Genomic DNA, 23,044 nt, shown 5'->3' with positions numbered 1-23,044 from the left:
TGTGTTGTAGTTTTTTTATCTGCAACATCACCTTCTTATTTTCATTTAAAAACATTATATTTCTTCCTTGAAAACTGTTTGGAAAAACCTGGGATACCTTCAAGGGGAAAAAAATAAAGTATACTTTGAATCAATGAGTGCTTCCTCACACTGGCTCCTCCCTAGTGACCAACATTCTTTTTGCTGCTTTCCTTTGAAGATTAATGAAATCTACACATTTCTCCCATTTGTCAAATAAGTTCTAAGTAACTTAATCTGAGACATGATGTTATACTTCAGTAGGCACAAATGTGAAGTAGGGGAACATAGCATCTTCTAAGTATTCTGTAAGGCATTTATGAAGAATTTCTTATATCTTTAATTTCCCTCACAGAATCAGACAATTTCTAAAGAAACCTAAGGCTACAGGCTGTCAACATTGTTGTTCAATCTCTTAAATGTCACCATCAAGAATGAGAGTAAAGAAAACTAAAGCAATGAATAATTCCCAAATGGAATTGGAATTACAAAGCTTGCTTAACCACATAGCATACCTTTCTTAAATCTCCTGACTTTAATAATATTCATAATATTTTTCTAAAGCATTAGATAGACCCTCAAAAAAAATATACAATACTGTATTCCAGGTAAGCAAATGAAATATATTTCAGTAAGAATACACAGTCATTTTCCTACAAGATTCATTGATAAGTCTTCAGGGCAAAACTGCCCATGTTGAACTGCAGATTTCTTTCCATTGCACACAGGCTTATCCCTCAGAACTGATGCCTAGCTTTTGGGGAGAGTTTCCCATTTCCATCCCCTTTTCAACTTTTATAAATAACTGTCTAAGAGAATGAGAAGCTATGAGTATTTATATCAAAAGCTGATATCTTTATATCAGTATCTGTAACTTCCAATATAAAAATTATTGATTTTAAAAGGCTTTATCTTCAACACATATATGAGACAGCAATCACCTAAAATTTCTTCCTATAGAGATTGTAATGTGAATTTTTTTGTTAGTGGAACACAGCTTTTTGTCCCTGTTGCCTAAGAAATGATTTATTATTTATTTATTATATACATATATTATAATTTATATAATTTTTATTTATTGTATTTTATGATCCCCAGACAGGAATGACAATTGGGACATGCATGAGTGTAAACATATGCAGTAAGAACTTTGGTTTCTAAAAGGAAGTCATCTGAAGGGCATAAAAGACTTGACAGTCTCCTTTTAAAATCAAGATAGGGTTTTATCAATTGTCCTTTCAGAAATCTTAAGATTATTTAAAAGCTCTTATGTAATGGAAACAGATGACAACTTTCTGAATTCTAAGGGAAAAAAGAAGACAGATGATGTTGAAGAGAATGATGAGAGAAGAGAGATGATGTTGAATAAGCATTTAGGAATTCAGGGAGTATAAAAGCCTCAGCCAGCCCATGGGAATTATTCATTCACATTTTTATTTATAGAAAGATACTATGGCATATTCATTTAGAAGAGTGTCTTCAGATAATGGGAAGTCTAACCAATTACAGAGCTGTAAAACATTACCAGCAGGAGTAACTGACAGAATATCTCAGACAGGCACTCCTGTACCCAAACTCTTAAGACATTCAAATAGTGTGATTCAGAAACTTCTCTTCCTCCAGACTGGGAGCCACTGAAACACATGTCTAAAAGAAAATGCAATCATCCCATTATACCTGAAAGGGTTGTACCATTCCCAGAAAGGTACACCACAGCAGCAAGAAACTCCAATGATGACTTTGCCATGCGAGGTACGTGGTGCTTTACACCCAAAGCACCTAATTTTGATTTACAAGAACATATTTTCCTCTCTATTGTCCTTAGGGTTTGATTTTGCTGGGTTGTCTTTCCTCCGATCCCCCAGAACTATCCAGTCCCTTATGTCAAGGTATCATCCCTGACATTCCACACCTTTTCTTAGTTTCCCTAAAATTTTTACCTTCCTTAATTCAAATTCTTCCTCATCCTCACAAGAAAAACCTGCCTTTTTACCAAGACATGCAACCATGTGAAAATTGAGAAGTGATGAAATGGAGAAGGGTTCTCTGGCTCAAAAGAACTGCAAAGTGTTTTGCAAAGGGAAAAAAATATATTCCTTGGATAAGCAATATAGATGTCACAGCTATTACACTCGAATATTCATCTTATACTTGTGCTCTAAGCTTCTGCTATAAAGTATCACCTTAAAGCTCATTTATTTTCCTTTATGAACAGTGAAGGCGGTTAAATCCATGAAGAGCTGGAAGAACTTCACAAACACAGGCAATGGGAACAGTTTGAGGGGTTATTTTTAATGTAAAGAGATTTAGCAATGCTAAAACTCTGCAGGAGGTGACAGCAATTATCAAAGCCATTTTAATTGGTACAGTGAAGGAAAACTTTCAAGGCTTATAAAAGTTTATGTCACTGTTGTGTTCTTTTGGAAGATGAGCCTTTCTGCTGAAGAGAACGTGGCATTTCTGCTTCTTTCTTCCACACTTTGATGCAATGTGTCAATAGTATCTAGAGAAAGCTGTTTTTATTTGGAACAACTTTTAATAACTGGCTTAGCTTTTACACCCATACAGAACAGGCAACAAGACTTTGTGGGGAGGATAATTTCCCTCCCCTTCTTCCCAACAAGATATACAAAGATCATATCAGTATCACAGGATAAGCTGGATTATTCTTGACAACAGAAACTCATCTTATTTGAGTATTATCAGGTGCAACATGAGCACATTGCAAGAGACTGCAAACAAAATTTAGACCCACTGATAGAAGCTAGGGCACTGCAAGACCCAGATTTATGTACTGAGCTCCACAGAATGTTCCCAGATGGGTGCAAAAGCAGTAGAATAATGGAAAACACACTCAAGCTTCACACTCAGCACTTCAGAGATAGCCCACTGGATGCATCCTATTTGTACTCAGTTCTGGAGGGTTTATAAGCTATAAAGATTGCTGGCCTGGAAGTTGTGCTGTTTGGAGGTGCTGGACATGAATTAGTACAAGCTCAGCTCCAGCATTTCAGTGTCCATCAGTATGTATCCAGCTCCTAGTTACATTGGTCAGATATTTACTCCATGTTCTCCACTCCTTCAGTGCCCAGTATGGCCTCAGCCTTCCTGTCACAGCACTGCACAGTGCTGATCCCAAGCAACAGAGAAGCCAGTGAGGACAGCTGCTCTTCTGGATCGCGGGCATAAACGAGGGAGAGGCTTGGGGGCAGGAAGGCTGAAGGCAGCCTTAGCTGCAAGGACCATGAGATGCTGATGTTGTCAAAGACAACAGGAAGGTCTTGTACCGTAAGTATGAAATGGAAAAATGTGGAAATGGGAAAATGTGTACCTGCTGCTGAATGGGGCATGGGAGACAGTGACACAGACACTGAAAAGGCTGAGGTAATAGTGCTTCCTTAGCCTCAGTCTTTCTTTACTAGCAAGATAAATCTTCAGGGGCCAGAGAAGATGGTGAAAGACTCCAGCAAGTAAGAGGTACTCTTGGTGGAAGAGGATCAGCACAGGGAAGGACTCTTAAGCAAATGGGTCATACCTGACTCCATGGCCGCTATTCAGATGCACCCATGACTGACAAGAAAGGTGGGTGATGCCACTGTGAGGCCACTCTCAGTCTTTAAGAGATTATGGTGGTTGGGAAATGTGCCTGATGACTGGAGGAATGCAAGTGTCACTCCTACCTTTAAAAGGAGCTGCACCAAGGGAAAGTCAGCCTCACCTCAGTCCCTGGGAAGGTGAAAGAGCAACAGAGCCAGGAAACCATTTCTAGTCACATGAAGGGCAAGGCGATCAGTCGTGTTGAGCATAGGTTCATCAAGGGGAAACTGACTGACCAACCTGACACACTTCTACAATGAAATGATTGGCTTGGTAAATGAGGGAAAAGCAGAGGGAATTTCACCAAGGCCTTTGGTTCTGTGTCTCAAGATCCTCAGACACTCTTGATGAAGGAGAGTAGTGTGGATCTAATGAACATGTACAAATTCCTGAATGGATAGTGTAAAGAAAATAGACCCAGGTTTTTCTCAGTGGAGTCCACTGATAGGACAAGAGACAACAGGCACAAACTGAAATGTAGAAGTTCCCTCTAAACATCAGGGAACAATTTCTCACTGTGATGGTGTTTAAGCACTGCACAGGTTATCCAGAGAGGTTGTTGAGGCTTTGTCCTTGGAGATACTAAAACCCGCAGCACTATCACCTTGCCTCTCTAGCTCTTTTAAAAACTCATGTCTTACACAAGTATTTCATGCTTCTCAAACACCAGATACTTTACAATCACATGAAGAACCTGATGCAGAACAAATGCTAGATTAGGCTTGCAGAGATATGAAATTATTCATCTTCTCTGTTATGGGAGCTGCTTCCAGTGCTGAGCACCTGGGCATCTGAGGGCCAGAAGAACTTGAGGAGACACATCTAGCACTCCATTACTCTTGCCTGTTCTTCCCATCTTTCACCAAATATATTCCAAAACTTTTAGAAAAAACCCAGCAGCATGCTGGTCCTGCCTCCACCACTACAGCACTAGAACACAGAGATGGGCAGACTTGCTATAATGAGATCTAGTTTTCCTATCATTTTGTTCTCTGTTTCCTCAAACCCAATCCACTGCTTCCCAGGTGTGGCTGTGATGGTCACAATCAATCACTGCATACTCCAGTGTTTTACATACCGATGCATTAGCTCTCAGAGCAAAAAGGACCACAGTCAAACAAACCCAGACTATACATCATAAAGACAAGATATTAAGTGATCTATCTCTGCAAATCTGCTGAAAATTTGAATTCCTTCTCCCTAGACAACTCAGAATACCAGAAAAAAGTGGAAAAACCAGAAAATATGAACAGCTGGCTGGAAGAGTTTCTGGAGTGTCATCTGTCTAGTTATGAATTTGGGAAGACGGTTCTTTGCAAAATTCTGTAAAAGCAAAAACTTCTCAGGGGCTTCTCAAGGTTTCTGGAAAAAACTCTATAGAATCCCAGAGGCTTGCTTTCTACAACTTCCTTCAGTTCATCTGAATGTGTCTGGTTTTGTGCCTATATTTCTGTATATGGATAAAAAACAATTTCAAGCAAGAAAACACCACATGACTATTGAAAACACTGAGATTATGGTAATTCATGACCAAAACTCTACTGAGAACAGAGTGAATACATGAATCACATACAATTTTATGATTTTCTCAATGCAGTGGCAGCTCATGTATCTAAAGCTGAAGATGGAGACCATTAGAGTCTTCCCTGAGTGTGTAAGACAATGTTTGTACACATTACAGATGATTAAGCTGTTTGGCTGCTTGCTTTCCTAGGTAAGCATTCTAAGCAGAATAAAGGACTTTTAATTATTGCAGCCTTTCCCTTCTAAGTCTTGCAGGTTGCAAATGGAATTTATATACGTAGCCAAGAGAAGACTTTCCAATAGAAATTGTAATTTTTCAGTGTAACTAACTGTCAGTAGAGTGTTATAGACAACATTAGAGGAGTAAAGCCAACTAAAATTGCAGAGGAGACTTCTCTGAAAAAAACCAAAGGCAAATTGTAACAACTTCTTTCCCTACATACTGAATATTCAGATTCCTTTTCTCAAGTATTTTTCTTAGCTTTCTTGACAACTGGATGCACACTGTTTACCAACAAGACTAATCAGCAGCCGGAAACACAACTGTAATTTAAGTCTGCAACTTAACTGAAGCTGTAGTAGGTATATTTTCAGTAACAGCTTGAAACTTTAGGCCATTAAAATCATTAACAAGCTTGAAGATATGAATGACTCATCTACTTAAGTGCTTTCATAAAGAAACTGAGCCATGCATTCATTTGCTTATACAGCTGTTTTTACCATTTATCAGTGTCTTGCTTATAATTTAAGTAATTTAACCACTTGAAATTTTAAAATAGTGTATTGCGATGTTCCAAGATTTAAATGATCAAGAAATAACTGCAAAATTGCAGTCACTGTATAAATATATGAATACCAAGAGATAAAAAAAGGAATCCAACTCTTTAAGTGTATGAAAGTTTAAACAGAGTAATGCCAGTGTCTATTTTACTTTTGTCCTCTTGACACTGTATGCACTGAGACAATACACTTGGTGTTCATGCATGTGGGCATTACAGCTGATTAAGGCAGAAATAAGGTTTTACTCTGGACGAGCTCTCAGCTCGTTCTCTGAATGCAAGGTGCATTAATGGCTTGCTAGCAAGCTCTTGGAGTGAAACCCCAGCTTACATTGACCTAAAAGAAATGATGAACTCTGAGATTCCTTTGGGAGCCACACCAAGCCATTGCTTCAAAGGCACGCTGCACACCTGGGCTGAAACACTAACGGAGTTACAATCTCCAAGTACCAAAGGCACCCTCACTGCTACCATTTGCTTCTTGGCTGTGTACATGGTGCACAAAACTCCTTAATTTCTCACAACTGCTTTCAAACATCTGCCACTTAATGTCCTATAGTTTCCTCTCTAACTTACCTTTGAGGAAATCTGAAATAAATAATATATCCATTTATTTTATGTTTTTACTGATTGTTTCCTGAACATCTGAAGTACTTCAAACTATTCTTGATTTACAAGCTTTTAGACTTGTCCACATGAATTTTTCTACAGGAGATCATAAAGCTTAATTTGTTTAAATAAAGTATAAAAAAAAACCACTTCTCTACCACAACAGCAGCAGCAAACTAAACACAAAATCTAAAAGTGAAGGGCACGCAGACCAGATGTGGAAGATATTAATGGAAAGATAATTTCTCTTTAAAAACTTAACAAACTGATATAGATTTTATTCAAACCCCCCTCCATGGAAACAGTCCACTCTATCAGATAACACAGAATATCAAATGAAGAAGAAAAATATTTTTGACCAACTCTGAGGTTTTTCACTTGTATTTGAGAATTCCATTCAATTTTAAGAAGTAGTTCCAACTTCCCTTTCTAACAGTGCTCCCTCTTGTGACAGATCTCCCAGATACCCTTTTATTTGTAGAAATTTTTTTGTTTTTAAATATAAATGTAATATTCCCCTAAACAATCAATTTAGTTAGGCATGTCAGACATTTTTGTCCTACTATCAAATAAAATAATGTGTTGAAAATAGCACCACACATTTATACTCTTTAGAACACACCTACCTACCAGTACTTCCAGCATCTTTCTACCCTAGTGTAGATTTACAAGGGTGAAGAACATCCCTCTGCATTTTCACCTTCTCCTGACACCAATTCCACAGAACCATGAAATAACTCTCATACATGCCTTTTTCAACCCATTTATTTCTGTATGATTTAAAGTTAGTCTTCCAGGCTTAACATGCCATAGATACACCTCATAGCTTTGGTTTTATAGGGTATTCATAATAGCAGAATGCAGACTTAACTGAATTTAATATAGAGAAAAAAACCCTTGAAAATCACATTTTTAGCACTGGAAAACCTACAGAGACCTTTCCATTAGTTAATACTTTCTAGGAAGATTATACAGAAAAAAGCAGAGCAAATTTGGTATAATCCTTCCATGACAATGGAATTTTGAATCCTTTGTGAAAAGCTATTTAAGAAGCATCCAACAACATCCATCTGAACAAACCCCTGCAATGCATCCAACAAAGACGTCTTAGCCAGTTCAGACACAGTTAATGAGTAGAATATTACTGCCATTTTGCAAATGCCATCATTTCAAATATTGTGTATAAAACAGTCAGATGATTCAATCTTAAATTCAAAAAGTTTCCTTGAAATGTTATGGAAAGACAATTAGTGAAGTAGCTTTGAAACAGAATGGAACATATTTAAAACCTTAAATGACCTGAAATGTAGCCCTTAAGAGAGAATCCCTTGTGACTGACCAAATCTGTGTGTTCCTTGTACTCCTTCTTCTCAGAGAAGAAAATCCTCCAGAACAAAAGCAAACTTTAAACAGAAGTGAATAATACTCCATAAATACTATCTGACCAGCTGGAAGGCACCTAAGGAACTAGGGATCCTTCATACTGTTAACCTGTTGAGTGAGCCTGGAAAACCTCACTGAAGAGCAAATATTAAGATCCAAATAAACTGTTTCATAGCTGTTTTAGAAGGCAGGTATCGCCCCAGTGGAAAAACACTGGCATATTAAGCTGAAAAATAGAATTCTGCATTTCCTCACCACAGGAAGCACTCCTTTCCCCTTACTTGACTAAGTGACTTCCCACAAAAATTCTCTTTAACATAAGATGGCTGGTAACCTTCTCATATGAGGAGACACCAAAGAGCAGCAAGTGGCCAGCATGGTAATTGCTTTTTGAGCCATGAGTAACAAATAAGCCTCACAGTTGTTTAGGTTGTTGCAGACATAAAAAGTAGTTTTCCTCTTAAAAAATTATTTCACATAGTGGAAAAAACCCAACTCTTCCCTGTCCTTCTGTCTGAGAAAACACATAGACAAGCACTGCCAGCAGCTTCCTCAGGGCAGAAGTCATGCTGGATCCCCCATCCTGCTCTAACAAGAAGGAAAAAAAAAACCCAGGCAGTTTCTCTTATCAGAGAGCTTAAAAACTATATTCTGTAATCATTTTAAATTAATTACAGAGTAACTCAGCATTTTATAAGAAAACCTAATGATGCTTAACCTCATTAGCGAGAAGAAAAATCTGTCTTCTAGTGGCGCTGTTACAGGACTTGCTCTGCACAGCCATCTGAATGCTTGTTCTCTATTGTAAAAGCCTTCAAATACTCCTTCAAAAGAAAGCATAGTTGCTCCACTTGCAAATGAAGTACTACTCATTATATAGAATATTTGTGAAGCTATAGTATAAGAATGATTTTTTTAAAAGTATGTTTACAGTGAAATGATATGACTGACATCTTTTTAAAAAAAAGGGATCTAAAGATAATAACTGGACTGGTAAACAAACACGTGTTGACATGTAGATGCAGTTGGAATAGTAACATTTCCAGTTCCCAATTCCTTCTACTGCATTTTTTAATTCTCCACTGATAATTATAAAATGTATCCAATATGATACTGGAACAGTTGAGTTTGTCAGTGATTTCTCTAGACATATGGAATTACGTTCTAATACTGTTGAGCTCTTCTGATTTAAAAACCCCTTAATTTTCAGGTTTCAGCAAAAGCTCCACAGATCAAAGAATAAAGACAAACTCAGAATAACTCCCCAGTATTTACTGAAGGTTTATGAAAAAGATTGCTATAAGGAAGGAATCACTTAAGAGCTTGGACACTCTTTCACTTCAATTAAATTTAGTCTTTGTGAAAAAAAGCTACTCAGATGAAACAAAGCATGGTCTGTAACTATATTTTCCAAGTACAAACATCCTTGGCACAGCTCGCTCTTAAAACCATCTTTTTTGTGCTTTACAACTAAGACAAGGACCAAAGGGTGGGATTTGATGGATGAAGAAAGTTCAAGTCAGCAAAACAACATATCTCTCCAAACTACTTCTTCTCTGAGAAGAAGAGGGGATAGAAAAACTGGCTCACACATAAAAATTAGGAAAGGTCGATTTTACCAGAAGTATGTGAGACAAAGACAAAAAGCTGAGAAACAACTTAAACAGAACACCAAAAATAAAAGTACCAACTGTCAAAACCCCAATGTCTTAATAACCTAAAGAATTTGCTTAAATGGAGATGGGATGCACCTCAGTTGCCTATAGCAACGCTAATGAAGTTTTGAAGGTGGGCACTAATCAGATCCTAACCTTATCAGATAAAAATAATAGCTGAAGGACTCCTGGTTTTCAGGACATTTGGACAATTTTCAAGACGGTCTGAAAAAGGCACACCCTTGATACATATATCAGCTGAGATCCAGCATTTGCCTCCATCTACTTAATACTTTAGAACCTGGATCTACAATTTTCTAGCTAGCAAAATGAAAGTAAGTTGTTGATTCAATGTAGCAGAGGGTAAAGTACTTGGGACTACACATACTTGAAAAAGAAAAATTACCTTTGGAGAAAAGAAAAGTTAATTAAAATGGTTTCAAAAAGCTGTTATTACCTCAGTATTGATTTTCTCATGTGGAAATTTTGGGTAACAAGAGATCTTAAAATAAAAACATTCCTATATGAAAACTTATTTTTAATATATAAGTATAGAAGCAAATTACGCTTTGCATGCCCAGAATCCTCTTCCATTTTAGAGTCTTCATCAAAATCACTTCCAAACAGGAATGACATTAAAATTTTGCAGAACAGCCGGCTCATGTGAAAACAGCAAGATGTGCTGCCAACAGAAGTACTTCTCTTTAGAAGCTGATCCTGGATTTCAGTCAGGAGTGTTTCACCATTGCTTCTGAGAAAAAAAACTTCACTGAAACTGCAGTAATTTTTTAATTGCTTAGTGGACTTCACCAAGGAGTCTGTTTACTTCCAAAATGTTAGAAATTTAAGGAAGTTCAGTCATTTAAACATACTCTCAGCTTGAAGTAATTATGAGAACAATTGTTATGCCAAGAAAAAAAATGTACCAGAAGGAATCAAGAAAAACTTCTACATTGGTGGTTGAATGCAATCAATAGTTTTGGGAAGAATGAGGTTGGTGAAAGTTTGAGCTCTTAACGCCTCAAAACGCCCCTCTGAATACAGTACTCACCACAAGAGTACTGTACAGACTTGGAACATGCTGGCCAATACAGATACAAATACAAATAATGTTGTATTACATATAAGTTAAGTTTTAAACCCAAGAAAAAAGTACTTGGAGCACCCTTGCAAAAAATGAGTCAGAATCTGGTTACGTTAAAAAATATTCGTCATGCTGTCTTATTACCTGAAGGGTATTCTCTTCTCCCAGATGTTTAATTTAGAATGCTGAATGAAACTGAACTTACAGGAAAAAATAATGGGAGACAAATTCGGACTCTTCTCTGAAACAGACTCAAACAATTTGAAATGTTGTAAGTGTAATAATCTGTAAAATCTGAGCCATCAGATAATCTGCATTGAGCTTCCTTAACTTGCTTCAACTTAAGAAAAGCATTTCCAGGGAAGCATCTTCAAACTGACAAATGCCACCTATCACTGCAAATTCTTAAAACAAATCAGTCTTTTCCACAATTGGGAGAGGAGGTGGTTGCACGCCAAGGATTTCTAATTTTGCAGGGTTTAGGTCTGGTTTATCCCCTACTCAATGATTATACATTCTCCTTAAAGGCTGAGTGGGTTTCCTGCTTTGTTAAGGAGACATATTGGATCTCTCTAAAATAGAGTGAGACACTTATTAAAATGCATTAAATGCATTCAAGTAGGAATGCATTTATTTACTGAATTACATCAAGGAACAACAATGAGCTGCTTCTCCTATCAAACATACTTCGATTGGTTTGGGATTCATTATCTCATTGCCAAAATCAAGAAATGGGCTGCTTTTGTTTTCTGTAGTTTTCCAACAACCTTAATTCTGTGCAGATCGTAAAGCCCCTGAACAAGCTGCAAGATTCAACCTCATTCACCAATGCTTAACTGAAGTGCAACACGAAGATAGAGGGAATAATCTTTGAGGGAACAGTCTTTAAAATGAGCCATGTTCCTCTGTAATCCCACGGCCACTGACACAGCAGGCCCACAGCCAAAACCACAGCACAGTTTCAGAAATGAACCAACCTGATCCTCTAGTTCTGGCCAATTCCAATAATGAACTCCAGTTCTTACTGAGGGAGTCTGAGCAAGAGATTTTCACAAGCACCTAACTATTATCATGGCAAAACACTAATGGCTTGAGAAACAAGTAGTAGAATAACCACACATCACAGAATTCAGATTACAAGTTTGAAACAATTATGTGGGAGAAGCTCTATCAAGGAGGGCAAAATTAATTTGAATTTTCTTCAAACAACAGTTTCCAATTACCTACAAGCAACTGTTTACTTTAAAATTTGTTCATTCTGGACTTAAGGTTAATGTTTTCTTGAACATCCAAGCACTGATCACATACAGAAATTTTGATCCCCTTTCCTTTTGCAGTTAGACATCACTGAGTGTCCCCTTAAATAAAATCTATTCCAAGGGAAAGGAGATAATGAAAGATTTAGTTTTTAAAATTAACTTCACGCAATATATTTTTTTCTAGTGTGACCTTACACAGAAGCTCTTTAACAGACAGATTGCTTGATGATTAAGTGAGCTATGCTAATGCAACAAATGATCCAGGAGGCAGGAAATGATGACTTCAAATCACCAGTAATTCTAAATTTAGATCTTTAGCTTTTCTATACTGTAAAAATCAAAGCAACAGCACTCACATCATCTAGAAAGGGATTCTGGAAGTCTTTTCAGTGCAGTAACATTACAACTTTACTAGTGAAACAATGCAATGAGTTGCCTGGGTAAGAAATCAAGAGGAACCATCATTCTTTGGCAAAATGGTTGAATTTCTACGATCATTCTGTCAGCCATATTTGAGATGTGCTGCTGGCTATTAAGGGTACTTTCAAGAAAACTTTGACCACATACCAGAGAGTTCCTTAATATGTTTTGAATGGTTTGTCACTGAAATTGTTTTTGAAAAATATCCCAGACTATAACAAATCTGAGTCTGACAGCTTGGGAAGCACTGAGCTGCAAAATACTTAGGCCCCCAGATTCTCAAAGTAGAATGTCTCAAGACTGGGAACTGTTATAAAGTTACAGTGACAATGAATATACTTGTTCAACTGGGATAAAAGATGTCATGAACAAAATTTTGCACTGGAGTTTGCAGCAGTCTTTTCTGTCAGTAAAAAAGAAAGGAAAACTATAATTTCTGTCTTCTAGAAGAATGGCTGTTGTAAGGAACTACTATTATGTATGAAAGAAAACACTTAGGAATCAAAATATCACCGTTCCTTTTAAAAGTCTTCCATTTAAAAGTAAACGGGCACAGAAAGGATAGTTGAGGGATTTCTGAGGCTCTGAGCTCAATTTTCCTTCATTATGAAGTAGCAATGGATCTAGGAGAAAGGCTGCATTTCCCTTCCAGTAGGAGCTATCAGATTTCTTAAAGATTATTTTTTTTCTGCATGCCTGAGAATTTCAGAAGTGGCACCAATCAGAGAAATGATCAAGGTATTCTGTAAGTTTCAAGACTGAAACCTAACATTAAATGTAAACACTGTGGTTCCAGTATCAGTAACTGCTGGAAAAGTGTAGAGGAGCAGCAGAAACTTATTGTCTCTGTAGGCCTCATCTCAAATAAGAATGAGCTAAGCCAGATCACAGGAGTAATGGATCATATCTGGACTTTTCATGTTCATTTTCTGTATTTCAGAGACTGTTCTTACCCTTTCATATCATATACTTTATATCATATATTTTATATCATTACCATATATCCCTTTTATGTGGTATCTCTTCAGCACATAAAACACTGACTGAACAGGAAAACATCAAGTTAAAGCTTCAAACTTACAATGTAATTGGAATGATGGGCTCCTTTCTTATCAAGCAGAATTTCCTGCCTAGTAGACACTGGGTCAGCATCTGAACCAGCACTTTATGAGTATGTTTTCCAGCATGCCATTCAAACTCAATCCTGAATGCAATTTAGCAAACTGACAAGGAAACTCTGAAGAGGTGGAGAGGTCGAAAATAGAAAAGTTACTTAAGAAGATGCTTAAAGACTTTATCCCAGCAAGAACTCTACTATGTCTATATAGTTTCTTAGTGAAGAAGTATTGCCAAGCTTACTTAAAAACCTTCCTGTATATAGAATAAAACTTAATTACAAATGCACTTGCTCTATCTTTTTACATCATATTTGGGGAATAGTATTTAGCAACATTCCTTAATGTGACTCTTTCTTCCTTTAGGTTTTCAGAAACTGGTATGTCTTCCACACAATAAAACATCACAGTATCAGGATGCCTTAACATTTCAGACTTTTTTTCTGAAGTAGTTCAATGATTAGAAATATCCATGATAAATTAAAAGGCCATGCAAGCTTCCCCTGTAGCTCTTTCTCCAATAAACCCAGCACACAGCAACATTTTTACCCTAATCAGAATGTCTCCATAAACATTAATATATCACATTCTGTGGCAGTTTTTGCAGCTTCTCTCATATCCTCTTTGTGTGCTAGAACAAAGCTCAGAAAAGTTAAAATAATGTAAACCAGTTGCTTAAGACCTACTCCTTATATAATCCTCATTAAGGCCAAAGTTTTAGAGCCCAAAGTCTTACGGATGGGAACAGTTTGTCTGGAGAGCCGAAAGGAACTACAACACACAGTAGTCATGACACTGAGTCTTGTTTGCACTTTCAGCACCCTGTAGTACAGAATGATGACCCCTGCAATTCTTAGTTAAAATCTTATATTGCTTGCTTTTAATTGTTAAGCTTAAAAACTAATAACAGGCTGCAAATTGAGAACCATTCATTAACATATTTAACATAAGCACTTAGTTTATTAAGTTCTAGCATACTAGCAACTCAGTTTGTAGTCATTATCCAACAGTCAATGCTGGGACACTAAAATAAATTTTGAAGATGAGACTAGCATGTTTAAATTTCTTTCTAAATAGAAAAGCATCCCAACAACCTCATTGTTATGAATGACTGACATAAAACTATCTCAAAAGTTCAGGACAAAAAGGCATAGCTTTCCAAACCATGCTTTGTTTTACTTCAAGTAACACTGAAGAGGACATGGTTATATATCTGACACAGGACTGAGACAACTTTAGAAGAAGTGCAGTTCAGTTGCCTTCAGTTCTTTCTGAACAGGTGATACCCTGTTCTCAGTAAGACATTTACTAAGACCCCTTCCCTAAATAAATCCCAAAACATTGCAAAGATAAGCATGATAGCTTCTCAGACTTAAAAGAAAAAGTTACTTACACATAGTTTAGCATCAGATTGCAAATACCAGATTGTAAGAAAGCATGCTGTTTCATTGTGAACAAATACAATGAAATTAACACTTCCTACAATTGAAAAATTCATACCTGGGTACACTGCCTGTTAAACTTCTTTCACTTGATGACGATGATGATGATCCAGGTCGCTGATCAGCCTTTCTCCCTAGATTATCTGTTGCACTAGTCTGAGGTTTTTCACCTTTGTCTTCTGGCTTTTTTTTTTCAGTATCACTTTCATCACTGCCTTCTCCTAAGATGTCATCCACCTGCCAAAGAGTGGAGGAGTCAGTTTATCTTCCAACAGATTAATTATGTATTAATATTTCACAATTATTGGATCCATCTTCGATAATCATTAACAATATGCTTCAAGTTTCCTTGGCCTTCTCTGTCAAAATTTAAATTAAACCCCAATGTCTTCAACACAGCTTCTATAACAACTCTAGCAACATTTTATTCAAATAAAGTTTATTTATTCTATGCTTAGCTTAAGGCAGATATACATATACTCACATACATGATTGTCACACAAGAAACTATTACAAAAAAAGAGTGCTGTCTTCTGAAATTAAAGGGATAGATGATTTTTACTATCATAACTTACTGATGTATACTTTCTACTAGATACATTTTATATTATTATAACACAGAGAATCACTTGGGAAAGGCATATTAAAATCTCTGGTAAGAATTCTTATATTTCCAGGTATTCCTTGGCACATAGAGAACTGTAAAGTTATACATAAAAATAATACAGTATGAATGAAACAGAATGTACAAACCCCATTTTAACCCAACTGTCTGACTGTGCTAATTATTAAGGACAAATCTATCAAAAGCTTACATATTTTGTTAAATAATTGTTTGTCCTTTACTTTTGAAAAGTTACCATAGGATTTGACAATCCTCTAAAAATCTATGAATTTGCTGTGACAGGTCTGGATCTGCTGAAACCATCATTAAAAGCAAATTACACTCATGAAGTCACCCTAATGAGCTTCAAAAGGTTATATTCTCTTTGAGTTAGTATTCAAACTTCAGAAAGAGATGAAAACATAAGAAAACACAGGTGATGATCCCCCCGTCTCTCAATTTTTGTGACTGGCAGAAGACATGGAAATAAGTAATGCGTGAGTATTTCTTTACTGATATTTAAGAATTTTTCCTAGAAGCAGCTTATCTCAACATGAATTTAAATATGCTTCACTACTACTCTTTGTTTTCACTAATCCACATCTGCTTTATCAAGAAGAAAAATATCTGCACATGAAAATGGACTAAATGGTTGTTTATCTTCTGCTTTTACATGAATAAATCCAAAAGCTAAAAGAAAGCTGTAAGAAAGTCAGTTATATCTGGTCATTCATTAGTGGACCTTTAATTTCTTCAGCTCATTAAAAGGAACTGCAAACCAGTTTAGTGCATCTAAATCCAGATGGCAGTTTCAGGTAAAAACTGCAGGAATTGCTGTGTCAAATCAAATTACATTAGTCCAAAAATATTTTTCCTGTGAGCAGAAGTTGTCATATGCATGGCAAATAAGAATTGTGGGATGCAATTAAAGGTCAGGAAGACTAAAAGCACTGCTAGAGATCAGCCAACAGTGAACCAAGGAGAAGAATGTGAAGCACACAGGATGGGGATTTTTCTGTATGTACAGAACAGTCAAAGTCTCAAGTGTTTTAAGTGTTACAATTTGGGATGGGATGGCAGGAAGACCCTGCCTGCATAGCTTTGGTAGAAGACACACCAGGTAGCTGACATGGCCAGTGACTGACAGCACAGAACCACAGCTCTAACAACTCCTTTCCTGCACATCATTTAAAATTACAGTCCTTCATTCCAAAGCAATACTTTTCCAGAAAGTCTTATGTTTAAAACTACGTTCTCACTACAAAATATGTTAAGGTTTTAAAAGTATAAAGTTAGGCTAATAGACATTCAGTATTACAGATACCTCTCTCAATCTGAAGTTTGATAGTAATTTATAATCTACTTTGTGTGAACAGTTTTGGCAGACTAGTAGTCTAGTTATTGCCATGTCTGTTTTTCTTTCATCCTGTACAATGATAACATTATTTGTTTGAAGTCTGAAATGACATTTAATATTACCATTAGCAGAATTAGTTGTACACATATATATGCCATTTCTCTGAAAGGCCATCTAAAATTAATGTATAAATCATAGAAATATATAAAATTTCAAAAATCATTTCCTATGAAAACTATGTGTGATGGTGCCTACAAATCTCTAACTAGAAAGGCTCCCAAAACATTGATTCCTGCTTAATTATTGGCTAAATTGCAAATGTGCTGAAAAATGTATTACATCTTCATCTTCCACAATTCTCAGAAGAAATGGAAAACAAGCTGTATTTTCACTGAGGCAGTGAGATTTCAGCTCATGTCACTTGAACAAGTTAATAGGCAAAACAACTTCATTAATATCTACACACCAAATATATATCTATACCTATCACTAACTTTGAATAAATAAGAAAGTTCAAAGAAGAGAGGAAACTTTCAAACTGATTCAGAACATGACAGATACAGATGTACGAAGTACCAACTATAGCTTCAGCTTATGTGATTGGATTTATATGATTAATATAAATGGAACACATAACATGTCGGAAGAAAATGCCAGCTAACACCAAATCTTACTGATAAGATCCAGTGAAGGGATGCTTACCCGCTTTAACATGCATAGCAGCTGCCTTTGAAATAGACTTTTATAACCCAGCAACAATGATTAACATTGAAAAATAAAAATGATTCATCCCTTGAAAATGACAAAGTTGTTCAATTCAGCAATAGAATCAAAAGCCTGACAACTCTTTCAAACACTCAATTATAAAAGCCAGTAAAGGTCCTTCTGTGACAAAGCTATTTTCTCTCTCATTTAGGAGGAGCAGAGCACACACTCATGCAAAGTATAAAGACCAAAGAACAATGAGATTTTTAGTCTCATTCTCCAATTAAGAGCTGAAAAGTAGCTAAAGCTTTGATGAGTCAAAGCCTTCCACAGTACTAACTAACCAGATCAGCTGAAAGTTTACTCCAGAAGTTGAGTTTACACATTCAAAATGAATCAAGACTCCAAGAAAAACACCAAAAAAGAAACTGCTATGAGTAACTTAATGTCTCCTGAAGTTAAGTTACAGGCAATGTTCTGATACAACTTTATGGATATGACGTAGAGCTATCATGATACAGTTTTTGGAAATAACTACTATATACACAATAATGCAAACTATATATTTAAGAACAAAAAGGAGCTGTAAATAAACTTTAATTCTTGTTTTTCAACTAGCAAGTACTTTAGGATTCAAGCTTTAACAGAACTGAGAAGCTACCTTAGACAGCCAACAGGACAACACTTGCAACTGCTTAAAAGATCTTAAAAGCGGTACAATCGTCTGAAACACCTCATTACTGGAATTACAGAAAAAATTCAACAAATAGGTTTCATAAACAGCAGTAAACTTTGTGCTCCAGTACTGCACAAAGGAGACATGTTTCTTCCCCTCCCCACCAGTCTTTCCAAAAAGACTTTTGCTCCAACTGATTGTGTAAGTTAAGGGAGAAACAGAAAAAAACACCAAGTATTTACAAGGAGTTCTTTAGGTCTATTTCTACTGCCCCAAAAATGGCTGTTCATTGTAAACAATGCAAGCAATTTGTATTGGCAGTAAGTACAGCTAAAATCCAACTCCATTTCAGCATAAAACTTGTGTGTCCTGACCATTTTTTTGAGATTGTGTTGAAAGCATTTTACTTGAGGAGGAACTTCCAAAAAGTAATATAGTCTGCCATCTGAAGTGTCAAAAGGTTTCGATATGTACCTTATATTTCCCCCCAACCCCCTTCTGTGGTATATAAAGTCAAAGAATAACTCTAAGAGGATACTGAAATCCTTATCCTAGGCTCCCCTTCCAACATTCCCTTTTGCTTTGTCCCAAACTATTACTTTTTAGTACATTACAGAAATCAGCCAACTATTTTAGAAACTTTAAAAGAGTAGCAAAATGAGAAGACCAAGAGGAGGTAGGTGAAAACTACAAACTAACCAGCACTTGTGAGCATGTGAAATTAACAGTGAATGGTGGTATTAGATTGCAAACCAAACTAAAGAGAGCGGTGGCTCCATCCTTCCGGAGCTGAACACTGAACTTTGAAACCTTCCAGGGCAGAGGTGTGAAAATAAAACTGCTCTGTCTGTGGCAAAAATAAATGTAAATAATACTGTAAAAGTTTATTAACTCCACACTAGAAAGTAATTTGCAGGAATTAATGCAGCACTGATAACTCTAAAGCAGGTGCAGTTTAATTTCCATAACCCAGCTTACAAGGGGTCACCCAACAGTGCTCTCTACACAGTGCACACAATCACATGACAAATAATTTCTGTGGCACAATCACAAATGCTTGTCCTCTCTTTCCTCAAGCTCCTCTAAGCATACACCAGGCATTTGGTAGAGCAAGGAAAGGTTTATCAAGAGAGGGACAGAAGAACTGATGTTTGTTTGTGCAACTGACTTGGGAAATTTCACTGCTCGACCTAAAAGAAGCGCAGTTTGGCGAAGAACAGCGAGAGGACATGACAGGAGTGACAAAGCCCCTGCAGGAGCAGGAGGCAGAAAGTGAAGTGCTGGGTCACTTAACTTTCATGGGCAGCCCTCTTAATTTTAAACCCCACTGGGTTCTGTGCTAAACAGCATGATACAGATGCTGCCCATATGTCAAACTTAAGCAAGATCAGGTGCTAATTATGCAACTTTATATGTCAGAGTAAAGTTTCTGTGATAGGTGCCTATTTGAATGGGATCTTCTACTGAATACAGCATTAATCTAGTTTATACATATATGTGCTGCATTGTTCCCTTGGGCTGAGATGAACAACATACTTATAAAATATTCTTGATTTCTAGTGAAGCCGAACAGCAAAAAAGCAAAATCAAAGTGTAAAGAATTATAGTAGTACTTAACGACAGAGTTCAACTGAAATTCCAAAACAAAACAAACCTTTCCTAGAATAAGAAAAAACACCTGAATTCAAGTGAATTTGTGTAAATGATCACAGATGAGCAGTTATTTACTTTGTGAATAAATTCAACAAAGGATCTGGTTTTAATAGTGTAAAATAGTCTTATGACAAGCTTTCAGAATATCCAAATAGTTTCAAAATAAGGGAATGTGTTTTTTTTTGTAATCTTTATCACTTACTGTATTTATATTCATAAACACTTTTTGTGTCTACCTTTCAACAAAAAGACACCCCCAATGATATCTACCAGTAGTTTCTTCATCTGCAATTAAAGAAACATGACAACATTTTACTGTCTATTTGTAATAAACAAGTATTAATGAAATAAAGACATTGCTGCTTTGTTCCTTGATAGCTGAAGTCCCAGAATAAGAGATTTCCATGCTCAAAAAGTATAATTTAAAATACATTTTGCTTTTCTAAAGACTTTATGGTATATTTTTAAGTGGGAGGTGATTGTCTTTTTCTTCTGTGAAGGGGCATTAACCATGGGTAACATTTTTTAGTTTATGCAGTAAACAGATTTCTGAGTTCTATTCAAAGTCAGGCCTTTAGAATGAGAGCAAAACCAAACCTGTAACTTGTGCTCCCTGGCACTCGTGGTCTAGAATTATTTTCACCTACTGTTATCAAACTGCACATTGAAATATTAGCAGCTCCTGGTAATAACCTTTCAGTTTCAGGATGAAAAGCAATTATGTGAAAAGAAAAAGCCTTGGCTCAATGCTGAGCATAGCTGCTATGCTCAAATTTGAAAACCAGCAATTTAAAAACACCATGTTGACATTACTCACAAGGAGCCCCACCACAATCCCTGGAGGCTGCACTGGGACCCTGATGGGAAATGAAGCAGCAATGCAGCCCAAATAGCTGGAGCTCCAATGTTGCTGACAGCACTGGCTACAATGCCATCACAAGTTTTAATTGCAGCCCTGGGCAACAGACTGTGCTCCTTAAAGGTGGATCTGAAGGGAAAAAACCAAAACCCACTGCCTCTGATAATCTGACCACTTAACCTCTGCAAATGAAAAGGTAACTGCAACTACAGCTGCACTATATATTTGGGCTTTACTACTGCAGTTAATAGTTTGACTAGAATGAAGTAAAATGTCACTTACAGACTGCATACCGATATTATTATTAAAAAGCAACACCAATTACTGTCCTGTATCCTTGTATATGATTGAATGGGATTGATTCTTCAAAGAATGCCATTTAAAACTTTGAATTTCCCAGCTGGAGAGCCATGTCTAGATTTGAGTGGAAACCTCATAAACATTCTTAAGATGTAGAGCAAATATGTGAAACTGCTAAAAGAAACAAGGTGCAATCCTTCCTTGATAATTGGGGTGTGTCAAGTGCTGATTTAAGGATTCAGAAGTCCTTCTGAAACATACATTTTATTATGGAACAAGGGGGAATGGCTTTCAGTTGAAAAAGGACAGATTTAGATTAGGTATCAGGAGGAATTCTTCCCTGTGAGGATGGTGAATCACTGGAACAGCCCAGAGAAGCTGTGGATGCCATATCCCTGTAAGTGTTCAAGGCCAGGTTGGATGGGGCTCAGCACAACCTGATCTAGTGAAAGCTGTTCCTGGCCATGGCAGGGAAGTTGGAACAAGATGATCTAAGTGCCATGGCAGGGGGGCTGGAACGAGATGACCTAAGTTCCTTCCAATCCAAACTGTTATATGATTCTCTGATTATTAGTATAATGAAAATTGTTTTCTTTCATTAAATTTGTAACACTTCACTGATGCTGTAAAGAGGAAAAGTCCCATTCCTAACTACTAATTTGTGAAATTTAAATTAAGATCACACAGACTAGAAGTTACTTTTAATATTCACAACAATTTTTTAATTCTCTATAAAGAAAATGTCTCAAGGGAGATAATATGATCATTTCTCTAAAGCCTTCCTGAGTCAGGGACATCACTGGAGCCTGCAAGCTATGGCTTTTTCTGATTATAAAGCCATCCATAACTCTAATCTTCTTTTCCTTTATTCTGTTTTCAAAAGAAATCCTCTGCCAAAAGATCGTTAAATAGCAATAGGCATGTAAATCTTCTCTGTAATTTTTTTCGAAGGGTGAAGTCTAAGATAAAAAAATTACCACAGTAGCTGTGCCAGAATACAGTTGTTCACCTATCCAGGAGGATAGACTTGATGTGAACCACTTGAAAACAAGAACAGCATTTCAACTCCACCTTCCCTGCCCATCAGCTTATGGCTGGGAGAGGAGAGACAGCCTGAGCCTGCTGGAGGCAGCAAGTGTGGAGCTCTCTGCTCCTTTGGTTGCAGCATTTCTGAAACAGTGACACCCTAGCATACATAAGAGCTCTGTGACTGCTAAATGCAATGATTCTTCAATTTAGACTGCTGAAAATATCTATGCCAAAATTCCAGAAAAGGCTCCAACAACGTAAGTTAAGGGCCAGTGAGTAAGAGCATGATCTACAGCCACCCTTCAAAGAAAGAATGTGCTTTTAGTCTGTTGCTGACCATTATTTATGAAAAGTTCTGGCCTTAGGTAAGGCAAAGAAGCAAATAGTTGGAAGAGTTTTGCCTTGGGGTTCTTTGCAGGGAAGCAATCCTCTGCTGACACGGTGAAGAGAACACTGTCTCCTCCGCAGCAAATGACTTATCAGGTCACTATCATAGCTATAAGCAACTGTGGCTTGCACCATGACCTTACTGCACAGAAAAGAATCCACTTAGTTTGACACCACAAATCTTTTTCCAAATATGGAAATATCTAATAACTTCTAGTTTAGCTTTGACCTTAATTTTTTCTTCTGTATATGAAAACTTTTCATTTCACTCTTTTCCTCAATGAACTGAAAAACTTTTTTTATGTTTATTCCTGCCAGCTGAATGTTTACGTACAGTTAACTGAAGAGCAAGATATTACCACCCATGTCTTCAAAAAAGCTAGCCAGTATTTCAGCATGAAATTTTGAGAGGTTATATTAGGGCATAATGCATGTGAACAATTAAACTTTCCTACAATACACACAGTCTGTATTAGGAGATTTGGGCTGAATTTAAGTCACTTTGAAACAAAAGATTTTCTTATACAAAGATGTCACTGGAAGGACAAGCTGTCTGAATTAGGTTAAATTGTCCCTCAGTACGTAAAAT

The 23,044-nt window shown here is 36.7% G+C and overlaps 1 protein-coding gene across 3 annotated transcripts in view; it reads right to left on the bottom strand.

Annotated features, from left to right (window-relative positions):
• The window catches only part of CTDP1 (CTD phosphatase 1), a 107,267-nt gene that overhangs the window by 16,692 nt on the left and 67,531 nt on the right, over positions 1-23,044 (bottom strand). For all 3 annotated transcript variants that reach the window (XM_086843056.1, XM_086843066.1, XM_086843047.1), the window contains exon 12: positions 14,944-15,122. In XM_086843056.1, coding sequence (XP_086699182.1) covers positions 14,944-15,122 — 179 coding nt within the window. The remainder of the gene's footprint in view (positions 1-14,943; positions 15,123-23,044) is intronic.

Source organism: Cyanistes caeruleus, chromosome 1 (genome assembly GCF_971803275.1).
Source record: "Cyanistes caeruleus chromosome 1, bCyaCae1.hap1.1, whole genome shotgun sequence".
NCBI classification, from domain to species: Eukaryota; Metazoa; Chordata; class Aves; order Passeriformes; family Paridae; genus Cyanistes; species Cyanistes caeruleus.
This window is presented reverse-complemented; position numbering and strand designations above follow the sequence as displayed.